The following is a 14452-nucleotide window of genomic DNA, read 5'->3' on the forward strand; positions in this document are numbered from 1 at the left end:
TGATAGGAAGAAGATTAATTAAAGAAAAATTACAAGCGAGAGAACATAAATACACAGTGCTACTGGAAGATAAATGCACTGATGTTCTTATGGGCATAAAAAGAGCTTCACTGGGAGAAACTTTTTGGAGTGCTTTATCTATATCCACATCGTAGATTACTCTGGAATTGCCAGACAGCTTAAAGTGTAGCACCATTGCATCAACGGTACCATATGAATTCTGCTAACCCTTGCATAAGTACACCAGGCCTTCTAGCATTTACCAGCTTCCCCTATCTGTAACATATGTAATCCCATGCTGCCTTATTTAAGCAACTTTCTTCAAGCGCTTGCTCCTTCCTCCTCAAGACAAACATGCCTTCCCAAGGAGCCTGGCAGTTAGGCTTTATGGACATTTTCTGGGAAGCAGAGCAAAGAGGGAAAAGGAATATGTTACTCAGGACAGTTGAGATTGAGGAGGTCTAAAATCCTTTCCAACATCCTTTTATGCATCAGACTATTTTCAAGGTTAATCTATACAAACTAGGATGTCATTTTACTTACCTAAGTAGTTACACCTACATGACAAGCATTTGCAAGAAAACAGCCCCAGAGTGTAATCACGGAGTTCTAACTCAATGTTTAAGCAATCTTTATTGTCAATATTATATAGCATCAACCGTATTTCTAATTGATTAAATTGCTAATTGATTAAAAATGGAGGGAAATATCAAAATCAATACAAAATGCAATAAATCTTGGCATATAATTGTATAGATTATAACAGATAATGTAACATCCTAAAGTAAATTAAAGTTTAAAAAAGGAACTAAGTCAATTTTGCCTCAAAGCTTTCTCCTTCCCATCTACAGTAGCATACACAGATTGGATGAAGCAGATCTCATTGGTCTCATGGTTCTCATAGGTTACATAAACCTGCCAAAGGAAACACTGGTGAGAGAGTGGTGTGATAAAAACCAAAGACATAGACACCTACCTTAGAGAAAAGATTACATTGCAGAATGAAAAAAAAGTACAGAAGATAGTAACAGTGCTGGTTTTCAAGTAATCCCTCTTTTATCCAGTAATTCAAAAAATAGAGCTTCATCTCACCTAGGATTTGGGAGATCAAAGCTCTAATGCCTATGCAAAAATGGAGAACGACCGCCTAATCTAGTAACTAAACGAGATACCTGAGAAGGTTTATTATTTCCTTCCAGTGATTACTTAATTTCTAATGTGTAACTAGCCTTTGAAGCTAGGATCTTTTTTCCTAAATTAATACCTGCATCACAGGATGAAGTAGCCTGTTCACTTGCTCTCATTTCCATTCTTCACAGAGGCATAGGTCCACAACAGCATGTGACCCCGTTTTTGAGAAGACCATTGTTTGATAGTTAGGAAAAAACTCTGTGACAGGCAAGAGTGGAGTCATCTCTTCTCTTTTAGCTGGGGTTTTATCACAAAAGAGGCCAGATTTGTACAGAATTTACACCCACCAGTGCTTGTTAAACTCACTTGGAGTATACCTACCAACCAAAATGCCTAAGGGAACTCAAATGGTGCAAAGATTAATCTCTTGGCCATATCTGGGCAAGGAGAAGACACTGAGACAGTTGTCTAAAGATAGTGACAGTTCTGTGCAGGAATGTAAGCAGAACTCTGTGCTCAGGGTAAGTTTTATGCACAAAAGCTTAGATGCCTAGGACTTGAGGCAGCTGCTTTACTGACTACCAAGTCGGATGTTTACACTCCTTTCATAAATTTGAGTGTAATATGTACAAGTCCATGAAGAGACCAGTGGCACAGTCCAATTCTTATGAATATTCACTTAATGCTGTAGTTAATTACGATGCGCTTTCTAAAATACAGTTTAGCTAGGAATAGAAACATCAATTAAGCTATTCTATAAATCTTAGGCAAAACAATTAAAGTCATGTATAAAAAGGCTTATGAAAATTCTCCAGGGTTAGAGAACATATACAATACAACTAAAATCACATTCTCTTCTTCTGAAAGACATCATGATCCACAAATACAAATCACTGCCACTTTCGATTCGTTTCCACTTCATGGCTTAAACATTTTATGTGCCAGAATAGAATCCTAATCTACGCTACTGCCACTGTATAGCCTTTTATTTCAATCAGGGCATGATTAATAGCATTGCGAATATACAAAAGTGAAATCGAGTGGGTTTTTTTTTTATGTTCAGAAGCAGTGTTTTCCGATGTTTTCATAAACTTATGTATACTATGAGCAGCGGCAAGTCTCTAGCTCTTGTTACAAGATTAATGAAAATCCTAAAAGCATGAATAGAAACACAAACAGCACCTCACTTTGCCCACTCCTATATTTTATTTTAAGATTGTCTTGTTTAGTACACTGTTTCAGCAGCCAGTGAGTGAAAACCCACTCTAAATAAGCTGTCAAGCTTAATTGAACTACTCTGCAAAAAGCGTCTCCCATACAGAAAAGGCTTAAGAAGTATAAAAGAAAGTAAAATATCCATCTGTATAGTTAGTGTTTCCATAAACATTGTTGAAATTCTCTAGAATGGTCACCCTATTTTAGGAAGAAAGAAAAATCAGCACAAACAGCTTCTTCTGATTTGAAAAGGCACAGAGGGTAGTTTACCTGCAATTGTCGATATTATTTATGCCCATGGCATTAGAGAAGTTGAAAGGTCCCACATTATTGATTTCTATGACTCCTATACAGCCGGTGAAATTGTAGACAGGCCCAGGCATCTACAAAAGAGGAAAAATACACACAATTCTTAATTCTTTTTAAAAGATAACAAAGCATAAGTTTCTGCCAAAGATTTGTAACATACTTCAGATCTAATTCTGAAGATCCCTCCTGGTTTCCAATTTTTTCCATAGTGAAATTCTATAAAATAACTGTGAATGTAAAAAGAAATGATAGAAAAAAAATAGAAGTGCTAACTTTTAAAAATAAACTTTTTTTTTTGACATACAGACAAGCCCACAGGTACAGTGACAACCCAGCAAAAACAAAGTAGACTTGTCTAACTTTAATCAGGTACTTATTTGTTACAGATGAACATAAGAGGTAAGGAATGTCAGAGGAAGAAGCTCTGGAAGGTCTACACTTAAAATTACTATTCCCGCGCTTAAAAGATATTTAGTACTATTAATCATGTTCCAAAGCTGCCTAAGGACAAACTAAGAATTGGAATCACACTAGGCATTGAGTAAACACAGAAAAATAAATCGTTCTGTGTATCTAGCCATCTAAACAAATAATACTGACACAGCATGTTGCAAGGTGTTAAAATGTATAACCAAACCACCCAAAATGTTGGAGCTGAGACTTCATGCACTGGACCGCTGGACTGGGTTCACTGGGACCGGCTGTTCCCGGTCACCCCAGATGATGCATACCTGTTCTTGGGGCCATTTAACAGATGAGGGTCCACAGTTTATATTAGAAATTTCACGTCTGTAGACTTAAAAATCAGGACAAAACAGGAAAAAATTACTGCTAGGACTGTTCTACCTACTGTAATGATAAAAGTCACTGACACATTCTAATGGGGATTTGTGAGACTATTTATGCAGAAACACACAGTAACAGTGGAAGACTTCAGTTACTCCTGTAATAGGTAAGCAAGGGTATGACCTGAAGCACCTAAATGACTGCTGGCCATGAACCCACAGGAGAAAAAGCAAATCTTGGAATGAACCTTAACACTGCAGAGGCCAATAACACTGATCAAAAAGTAGCTAGGTTTAAATATGTGCAGAAACAAAAAAATTAAGTGCAGTCATCATTTCATAGAGGAGCACTACATAAAAATAAAGGGGCTTTTTTAAAGCAAATTCAAAGGAACATCCAAAATGGTAAAACACAAACAGATGAATAGTTAAAACAAAGTATTAGAGGTTCACAGAAAATGTAAATAAACTATCAGAAGAAAAAAGACTTTGGAGCCCAAACAAGACTATGATGTTTAAATAGCAAGATTAAGAAAGTTTGTAATGGCTAAGACATTCTTTAAAAGCTGATGTCACGTCCAAATGAAGAAAATAATATATGAAAGTAATATAAACGTTGGCAAGGAAAAACCCAAAACAGCAGGCCAGGTAAAGAAAAACAAAAAAGAGTTTGAGGAAAGATTTGCTAAAAGCATACTGACCAGTATTAAATCCTTTTTTAAACACAACAGGAGCAGGAAGTCTGCCCGAAAGACTGTAGGGCTAACAGATGATCAAAAAGAGTGTTCAAAAAGATAAGGCTTTAGAAGAAAACGTAAATGAACTCTCCAAACCAAAATTTAACATTGAGGGTCTCTGGAGGTTCCCATGCCCCAAGGTATCACAAATCCCTTTTTAGCAGAGATAGTTTAGAGATCTGTCTAAAACTGAAATATCACAAGAACAGGTTTTAGAATGAATGTGTAAAGTGAACAGTAGCAAAATCTAAAGACGAAATAGCGCTTGCCCAAAAGTTCAAAAGGAAATTACTTAGCTATTTACATGGTCATCACTTCAAAATGCATCAAAACCACAGGAACGGATGGTATGGATTTTTTCTGTTTTGTTTTTTACGATTTGGGAAAGAGGAAGAGGATGCAAGGTCACACTATGAACTACAGACCAGTAAGTCCAAGTTTCATTCAACACAAATCAGTAAACATTACACTAAAGAACAATCAATAGATGCATAGATGAACATATCGTATCGGGAATAGTTGAGATAGCTTTTCAAAAGGGAAATCATAATTCACAGGAGCAACACTGAGCATGTGAAAAAGGATACCTGGACAGTTATAGTCTCTGATTTCCAAAAGTTTCCATGATAAACTATTCTAAAGTAACTCAGTTGCCATAGGAAAAGAAGGAAAGGCTTCAATAAATGAAGAGCACTTAAAATAGAAGAAGCGAAAAATGGGAACAAATAGTGAGCTTTCTCAATATGGAAAGCTCTTAGTCCTTGAGCAATCTGTATTAGAGTTTGTGCTCAAGTGGCTCAGAGTTTGTTGATAAGTTATTCAGGGTATTAAAAACAAAATCTAGATGAGAAGAGATATAGTAGAATTTCACAGCATGCAAGAACTCCAAAGTATGTAAGGATGATGATGGGTTTGAGACGGTTTCTGAACAGCAAGCGACTATAAAGGACAGGAATATTTACTCCAGAAAAAAACACCATGAAGTGGGGTTAGAAGCACGTAGTATGTAGACAAGTGAATAAAGAAAGAGTTGTTAAATTTCTCATAATACAGGATCAAGAGGGCATGAAATGACATAAATCAATGGCAGGATGAAAGTAAGCAAACAGGAGTACTTTTCATTCAATTTAAAATTAAACTGTGGAACTCTGCCACAGAATGTTGTGGATGCTCAAAGCGCACACGGGGTCAGAAAATAGTCAAATTAATGGAAGATTAATTTATGAAGAACTATTAAGCAGAAAGATGGTACATTTGGATTATGAAGACCCTGACCTTAAAATTGCTGATCCAGTAAAGATTATCTTCTAAAATTCTATGTCTGTGTCCAGTTTTATAGGATTTGAACACCTTTTAAGTAAAGAGAACTTTCCAAAACAATCTTCCTTATCTCCTATTATTGAGGGTAATAAACAGAATGACGACCTCTCACTTATATATTTGTTTGCTTCCCTATCAGGGACTAAAAACACATTTCGTACTGTGATGGGACCTTACTCTGTCCAGAGCCTCGAGGTAAAACCACCTGCCCTTTTCTTTGAAGCAAAAAGAGATTTTGCACGACTGAAAGATTTTAAGACTAGGCTTTACTAAAACATAGCAAATATTTTTACTAAAAATAGTAAATTGGAACATGGCAACCATTTAAACAGAGAGTTTTCTGACATGCTGGGTGAGGTAGATTAAATAGATAAATCTCCTATCTCCCTCCTCTGTCATTGCAGGGAGGGTCCTCTCCTCTAGTCTTGCTTTTTAGTTCAGTGAATCTGTCAATATTCTGCACTGAGGATGCACACAGCCGCTTCTGGGATCCAAGCAAACCTCCCTTTTCACGACCACCTCTACGAGATGGCTGAGAGTCACTTCCAGGCTTCAAGTAAAGTCCCTGTTGCTCTTACAGCTGCCCCAGAGTCTCCTCGCTTCCCACAGGTTTTCTGCCTGCTGTTTCCAAAAGCTTCTCTCAGCTCTTTCAGGAAAGGAGAGATCACTCCTGCCCAGCATATACAGGGATGAAGCAGCCGCGACAGGGTAAATTGCTTCCCTCTGCGCTGCTCAACCACTCTGAAACATAACGCGCAGCACCATGCGGTACAGCAGCAACAAAACCAATTGGCCTCCCAGCGCAAACTAAGGATTCAAAGGAATTCCCTAACAGTCCACTCTTTATTTCTTCAGCAGCAAAAGCTTAAGGACAGTTAAGACTTTAAAACAGATACATTACTACAACGCGACAATCTTCTGTAACGCCATGTAAATGTTTAAGGTGGTAGCCAGAGGTAGCTAAGGTTAGGCGCTGGATTCGGGAAGCTGAGCCCTCTGGGTCGCCACCGTGTCTTATCACACTCCACTGGGGCTTCCGGGACCTTAGAAAGAGACAAGACCCTCATTCAGGGCTCTAAGTCAGACATCTAAAATTAGCTGGTGTGAATACTCCCCTCCTCAAGGCTATGCTTAGAGTATTGAAAGAAGAACATTTCTTTGATATACCATGATGACTGACAGGCAATTGATAGGCATTACAGGCAGTGGACTCTCTCTCTCTCCCCCCCGCACGCCCCCGCCAGTTACCTTGGCAAGGACCTAAGCGCGACACATTGCCAAGTGGGATACTAGGCAGTCTACTTTTGCTACCATTATTGTGAAAATCATACCTGGTAATCTTTAACTATGTATTACCCTATTAAATTTCACTTTACTTTTTTTTTTTTTTTTTTTTTTAATAAGGGGAGCTTGTTGTTCCTTTATCCTGCCTTTTATAATTAGTAAATAATATCCAAACTAACAGGATGCAGGATCTGTTATAAATTCAATATGAACAAAGATAGAAACAGTTACATGCTTAATGTTACTTCTGGAGAGTAACATTAAGAGAGAGATGGGAACAATACTGAACCCGGAAAACTGCCTCAAAACCCTGAAATATTGAATGATGTTGTAACATTGCACACGTTAACTATCATTTTAGCACTCCTCTTCTCTCCATTAACCTTTCGCAACGTTTTACTAACTTTTAGTTACAACGGTTTCAGCCTCACCCCTGTACAAGTTTTCAAGGAAAGCTCTCATTCTTGGGACTGTAAAAACAAAGAAACAAACAAACAAGCAACAAAAGGAACCGATAAAAACAAAGATCCAATACGATATAGTTTCAGCGTTTACATCAGCTACTTTTAACTTTTCTAGTTAAGTTCATTCAAGGCTATTAAGTTAATATGGGAAAAATTCACCAAGCCAACCTGTGATCCACATTGCACACTGAACAGCAAATTAATAGTTTGGTTAAGGAATAAACATTTATCTGCGTATTCTCCCGAGCACGGTTATCAGTGAATAGTTCAATTTGATTTCCTTTGATTTCCTTCCCCCCTAAGCAAACTTACCAGTTGAGCTCCCAATAATTTCTCTTACATTGTTATCTGTATCGGTTAAATGTAATGCTTTCTGCTAAGGGAATATTAGAAGCCTCTTCTTTGTGCTGTAATCATAACTACATCACAAACACTTTGGTCAAACAATCACTTACTTTTGGAGTGCTATGCTAAATACATAGCTATTTAAGTATATTTAGGAATAAGGACTGTTGATGTAAATAAAAAAGTAAGTATAAGTAAAAAAGTAAGCATCTTTTATTCTACTATGTTCGAGAATAGAAACTAGTTTGTGATTAGCAGATTAGATTATTAAAGTGTAGATTGCATATGCATTTCGCTTCCCTCCCATTTACAAAAATGCGTTAATACCTAAATTGTTTGAAAATCTCAGGGTCACAGCAACACCAAAAATTTATTTTAATATAACTCACTATTTAGAAATCAAGCAGATATATTTGACATATAGTAACCATGCTTTTTAAGTGCCTTTCGCACTTGACAAAAATGAGTACAGGTACTTACCTGGCAGGTAAAGTTCACACATATATGTCAAATCATTTATTACCATCTCTTACCGATTAGCCCAAGTTAGACCTGCTATTAAGTAGTATTAACCTAGAATATCGTCCCTACAGAAATTAGTTTGCATATTGTCTCTTCACTAGAAATTCATATATAATATAATGAGATGTTGACCTATGATCAGAGCTTTCTACAATAAAAATATCATTTATGCAAAATAAAGCATAGTATAATCTTCCCTCATTTATCTCCCCCAGGATAAATTTTATACATGGAAAAAATTCTTGCTACAGATATTACAGTGTACCAAGACACACTGTTCACTGATCTTTCACGTATTCATGATTCCTGGAAATATGTCGAATTTTTGAATCTGATTTGCAGAACTCTTCGCAAACTTTTGTGAGATTTATCAAAATGCCGTATTTTAACCATAAACAAAATGGCCTAGTTACACATTTTTGAATACTGTAATAATACTTTTATTTATATTTACTAACAATATGAGAAACAGTTTGAAAACAAATGCCTAACTCCATTTAAAAATCAACCTTAAGGTAACAGTTTCTCTACTGTAGTTCTGATTCTTGTTAGTGATTAGAATCGTATAAAGCGGTCTTAATGAACTTTCAAATTAAGCAAGTCCTATTCTCAACTCAATACCTTCCTCAGACTTGCCAAACAACAACAGATACGACCAACCTTCTGAATTTTAATCTGCTCTAAACCTACTGCAGCTGAATTTTAATGTTCTCTAAACCTACTGCAGCTGAACTTCAGTGTCACCTGCAGAGCACTAAAAGAACAATCAGAGAAACAGAAATAATCTCCTTTCAAAAAAGTCTAATTCCTTGTGGAGTTTTCTTCCTCCCAAAAGAGAAGAATTTGTACTTTAGGAAATGTCATTCTATGACCCATGCTCCTAGGATAGATACTGAGTTAAGTACAATACAAGATACAAGTATACAGACTACCTGTTTAGCTTCTTCTAATCATGTGCGCAAACAGAACCTGCTTAATGCAACAGAAATGTATTCTGCCTATGTAGGCCATTTAATGAGCACTGAAATTTTTCTGCTTTCAAGACAACATGCTACTAGTAGGATGTATTTTTTCCAAGTCTCCTCAAGCTACCAAGTTTTCCAGGATTTGTTAAAAAACAACATGAGACACTCAGCCAACACTTTGACCAAAAATGTTAATGCTTTTGTTCTATCTGATTATATATATATTTTTTTTTTTAATATCAGGTAATAAACGACGGGCAGAAGAAGTAGACTTTACCCTTTCTAATGCTAGTGGTTTAGGCAAAATGGCCAATGTCACTCTGCTTAATTTGTATGACCACTAACTAGAGAGAAGTGGGCCTTTCTTTGAGAAGTATTGCTGAAACAGATATAGTTTTTTTTTTTTAATGTATGCCTTAAGAGGTTAAAACACAGAGGAACTAAAATCTCTCCTACATGCTGAATGATACTTGGCATAACATGAAACACTGCAGACAAACTTAAGGGTAACAAAAAAGTTTTACTTATATATTACGATATCAGCAATTATCTTATATGATATGGTAATATGATAGATGATTTTATACTGAAAGTGTGATTCGGAGTCAAATGTCCACAAATCATTTTATTTCAGATATACCTAACATAAATTAAACATTAAATCAAGATTATTCCTTCAAGTCACTGCTTCTCCTGAAATTTTTAATGATTTGATCAATATGACCTTAAGTCTGTGTTTATCATAGCTGCCATGGATATGGAGGCCATAACATGACATTTATTTTAAATAAGAATGATTAAGCATAAAAAAAGACAGAAAAAAAATCCCCAGACTACCTAGGGTAGTACAGGTTACCATTTCTGCTCCTCATTTCTTATTTGCTCTAGCAACTCAAATCAGGGGTTGCAAAACTTGCTAGCCTGGCAGTTCTCCTCCTAGGAGAAATAAAAAAGTTATGCACTTTTCAGTCTCCTACACTGTGGCTCAAAGAACTGAGAATGTACTCTTAAATCGGATATGTGACCAGACCAGTATGGGTAAAAACATTCCTTGGATTGCTCTGCTTTTCAGTGGGAACCAGACTGATTTGCTGCCTGGTCCCAGAATCTGACGGAGCTCACTCACCACACAACGTTCACATTCCTCTTGCATTATTTTCTCATCTAAATTGACTGGCAGTGTAAAATTTGGGCTTAAGTCTTTCGCCGTGTCAATTTCCCATGTTGCTGCCATTTTGTTCTGGCTGAGAACGGTTCATTAAGCTACACAGGATTAATTAGGAGCTTTAAAGACAGTAAGTCAGAATGATTCGAGGGCACTGAGAATTTCCTTTATCATTTTTATGAAAGTTCATCCTTGGTCAAGGTCATTATCTTTGAATGTGACTCCTGCCTTGCAGTTAAGCACATGCAACGCTGCATTTCAGAAGTGATACAAAGATTCTGAAGTAAGGAAAGACATCCCCGAGTTTTATAGCTAGTAATGTCTAGCCTTTTTGTAAACTTTTTTCAGTGTTTCTGCTTATAAGCATACAGGCATGATCTACTTATTGTGCTTGCTCTTGGAATTCTTAATAAGTTCAACTACTGGAACTGATGATTTTTAGTTCTTTCTTAATAGGATACAGTATCTTGTCCATCAAGAAGCTGGAAAGTATTCTGGCCTGAGATCGTCAAAACAAGTAGAGTGAGCTTTTAAAAACAGGATTATTTTTCTTAGCATAGACCCTATTAACTAACCAGGGAAATCATTTTATCTCCCTGTAAAATAGACTACCTCCATATTTCAGAGTGATGCTGAAGTTAAATATATTGAATACTGTGCTGCACTCATGTAACGCACAGTATTACAGCTTATTAGAGGAAAGGTGCTTGGAGTCCATCACCTTGAACCACTTTTCAGTTCAGTCCAGTTAACTTCTGTAGTTCTGGTACTTGTCCAATCACTAACCAATAGCTCAGACCTACATTTAACCCAAGAAATATTTGTATCAAGTGTGTGTGTTTATGTGCAGATGAATAAGTATAATAAGATTCAGTGAAACACTTAATACTGAATCATAGATGCTGACTTAAAAAAGAGGGAGGGGTGGAAATAAGGAGTTGTTCATCTTCTGTCTGAACATGAAGAGATAATACAGACATTTAAAACACAGGCATCTGCATATCAAAGGAATTAAAATTAAATATTAATATTTAATATTAATACTAAACTCTGCATAAGGAGGAAATCCATATATTTCTGGGAGAATGAGTATATTTATCTGGAACATGTGGAGGTCTTCAGGAGGAAAAATAGCTATAAGAGCTAAAAAGTTCCAACAAAATAGGTTTCCCTTTAGTGAATGTAACCTTAAGTATACGGTATTCAGTGAGGGTTCATTTTGTCAGGGTTCTAATAAAGGCTAAGAATCTTAGCTGAAGAAGGGAGAGACAGAAAGAAATTTCTTCATAAATGTTTATGATTAAGTGTGGGCTTTCTTATAAGCCCACACATATACAGCATATACATCTTTTATAAACATCTGTGGCTGGATTGTCTGTTTTTTTTAATATTTTAAGTCCATAATTTCATTGTTGTAGATCAGCCTTTTTCAAGAGTGGTTTCAAGGTAAATAAATAACGATACAGCATTTCTCACACAAGATGTAGGGAGTGTATCCGCTGGGACACTAGGCCCCTCAGCAGAGATGTGCCACGCTGTTAAGCCTTTAGATTTTCTGAAGAATGTTTGGGGAACAAAGGCCTAAAGAACCCTAAGACTAACAGTGTGACATATATAAGCTATAGGGCCCGCTGGAGACCAGGTATTATGGTGGATGGCAGCATTAGGAACATGGTAACAAAGAGCTGCCTGACATATATATAGCAAGGTGTTTGGGAGCACATGCGAACTCCAAGGTCATTAAGATGTTAGTCACATGTAAGCATGTGATCACAGGTGTATTTACAGTAGAGTGGTCACATAAAAACTTCAACCACAACGTGTGAAGAAGGTAATGAATCCATACACAGCCAAGGTGCATTTAATATTCTCACTAAAGTAAGATGAGACAAATTCTTGTAGTCCAAAAACATAAATCTCTACCAGTGAGCAAAAATTCAAAACCTTTATCCGTTCTGGATAAAACAACTGAGGGGTTACTAACCGCTGTCGTCTGCACTGGTTTTTGGCTAGCTGTTACTGCCCCTGCGGCAAACATAACAGAATAGCAAGTACGTTTATAACTCATCGTATTGAAGATTGAGATTGATGGCAGTTAACTTGGCACAACTGCGAAACAGAGCCGTGGTTTGTTTTGCCATCTCTTCTGAGGGAACAATAACATCCAGCAAAGGAGTGAGCTCAGCAGCTGGACTCAGTAACCCAACTATTTGCTTTAGTTTGAATTTCTACGCTTTGAGAATCACAGCCGTAAGAGACCTGTGGCAATATGCGCTTCCCCAGAGCTGTCCCTGTTCTGCCTATTCAGTGCTAGAGATGTGGGCTTCTGTGGGACATCTTTTAGTGTGGCTCTCAGTTCCATCTTCCCCCACACTGACTCAAATACGTACAACTTGTCAAAATACACATCTGCTCTCGACTATCTCATATTTGGATTTCAGGCACAGAAAGTACTTGTCGACAGCATTTACAAACTTTGTTCGGAATTGACAAGTCCCCTGAAAGCCAGAGTACCCCAATCTGTCAGATTCACTTGAACACTTTAAACATTAGATGATTTACAGGAGAAAGCAGATCTTATTCTAACAACCGGAGCAGGAAGTTCTTCTTCTGAAAAAAAATGAAAACAAGTACTTAAACAATTAAACATATATGGCAGATTGTAAACTTCCTCCTTACTTGCTCCTGTGTCCCAGGTCTCAGAACTGTGTTACCCTCCTCCTCCTCCTCCTCCCCCCTAGCACTGCTCTGGGTCTCAGTGATGACCTGCTTTTTTTTTCTCAGTACTAAATCTTACCTCTTTTATTTTTATTCTCAACTTATCTCAGGCTGCTATTTGGTGTAAATACAGCAGGGAGGGCCGCTTTCCCTTCCTTGGGTTTCTAAAGCTTTTGTATTCTTTCTCCAGCACGTGCCTTCTGGTTGAAACAAATTTCCAACCATCACAAAACTGTCAAGGTTATTAAAAGGCTTTACAATAATATCTAAAAGAGAAGACATTCATGCAACAAGCATCTTACCAATCTTACAATGGTTAGTTTTCTATTTAGTCTTCCTAGAGATTACAAACATCATTAATAACAGTACAGCAACCTGGCACTTAGAAGGCTCTGAACGCACCCTTCTTCTTCTATGTTCTGCACCAATTGAGGCTTGTACCATCACAGCAAAGTACATCTGATCAACAAAATTAATACAGGCTTTTTTTTTCCACATTACTCCTAAAAACAAAACTATTAGATAAATGGAAAGGTCCATCTTTATCGCACACTGAGAAGTAGCCTGTCTCCAATAGCAACCAATGCAGGATGCTGAGACAGAGAACAAGGACAGATCACATATGCTGTGGTGTGAAAACTCTGCAAATCACAGGAAGCCTAATGATCTCAGCCTTTTCTTCACTAGCTGGTTGTTGCTGTGTCAGCAGAAGACTTTTCACATACTGATTATGGAATGATATGTCAAATGATAATCTATTTGAAGTTCAGAAGCCAAAAGGAATACACTTTCATATATAAATATACATACATGTGCACACACACACAGAGGTTGACACTCATACACTCATTCATTCTGTTAACCAGTAAGCTCTGTCAATTCCATACATTTGATTAATTCAAATCCCTCTCCTCCAGCTCGATGCCCTTCCTCAGTAAAGAGTTCAAATATATTCTGGGGTGTGCAAGAAAGCTACCAGAAGGTAAGATGGGGGCTGTAGCACGGACAAACAATTTTCACAATTTTTCCAAATTGATTACAAGACAAAATCAATAACTTTGTTTCTCAGGTATTGAGTACACAAGAGTTCACAAATGGCAAACAGTTTAGGATCATGTGAAAAGCCAGACTGTTTCTGCCACTTTGGGTTTATATTAACAGTGCATCTTACAATTAACTTCTGTGTTAATTTGAAAATACATTCCATAAATGTATTTATTTTTCATTTTTGCTCTCTTGTTCCACAGTGTTCTATCTGTACTATGAATAATAGTCAGTAAAATACTGTTCTGTAACCTGGAGTAAGAAGCTGTAAAATGAGACAGTGATACAATCAGAGAATGTTTCTTCTCAGTTTACTCTTAAATACAGAGAAAGGAGCTTTTAACAGTTGTATGTATAATTCTCAGAATCTAGTGATCAGCAGCACAGTAAAGTAGGAAAAAGCTAGACAGGCAAAAATAGAAGAGGGAATTTTAAACCACAGAAGACA

General features: G+C 36.9%; 1 protein-coding gene across 1 annotated transcript in view; it reads right to left on the minus strand.

The window, feature by feature from the left end:
• The window catches only part of EYS (eyes shut homolog), a 1042686-nt gene that overhangs the window by 267652 nt on the left and 760582 nt on the right, over positions 1-14452 (minus strand). The window contains exon 37 of the mRNA XM_068937477.1: positions 2617-2729. Within this exon, the coding sequence (XP_068793578.1) occupies positions 2617-2729 (113 nt within the window). The remainder of the gene's footprint in view (positions 1-2616; positions 2730-14452) is intronic.

This window comes from Struthio camelus, chromosome 3 (genome assembly GCF_040807025.1).
Source record: "Struthio camelus isolate bStrCam1 chromosome 3, bStrCam1.hap1, whole genome shotgun sequence".
Lineage (NCBI taxonomy): Eukaryota > Metazoa > Chordata > Aves > Struthioniformes > Struthionidae > Struthio > Struthio camelus.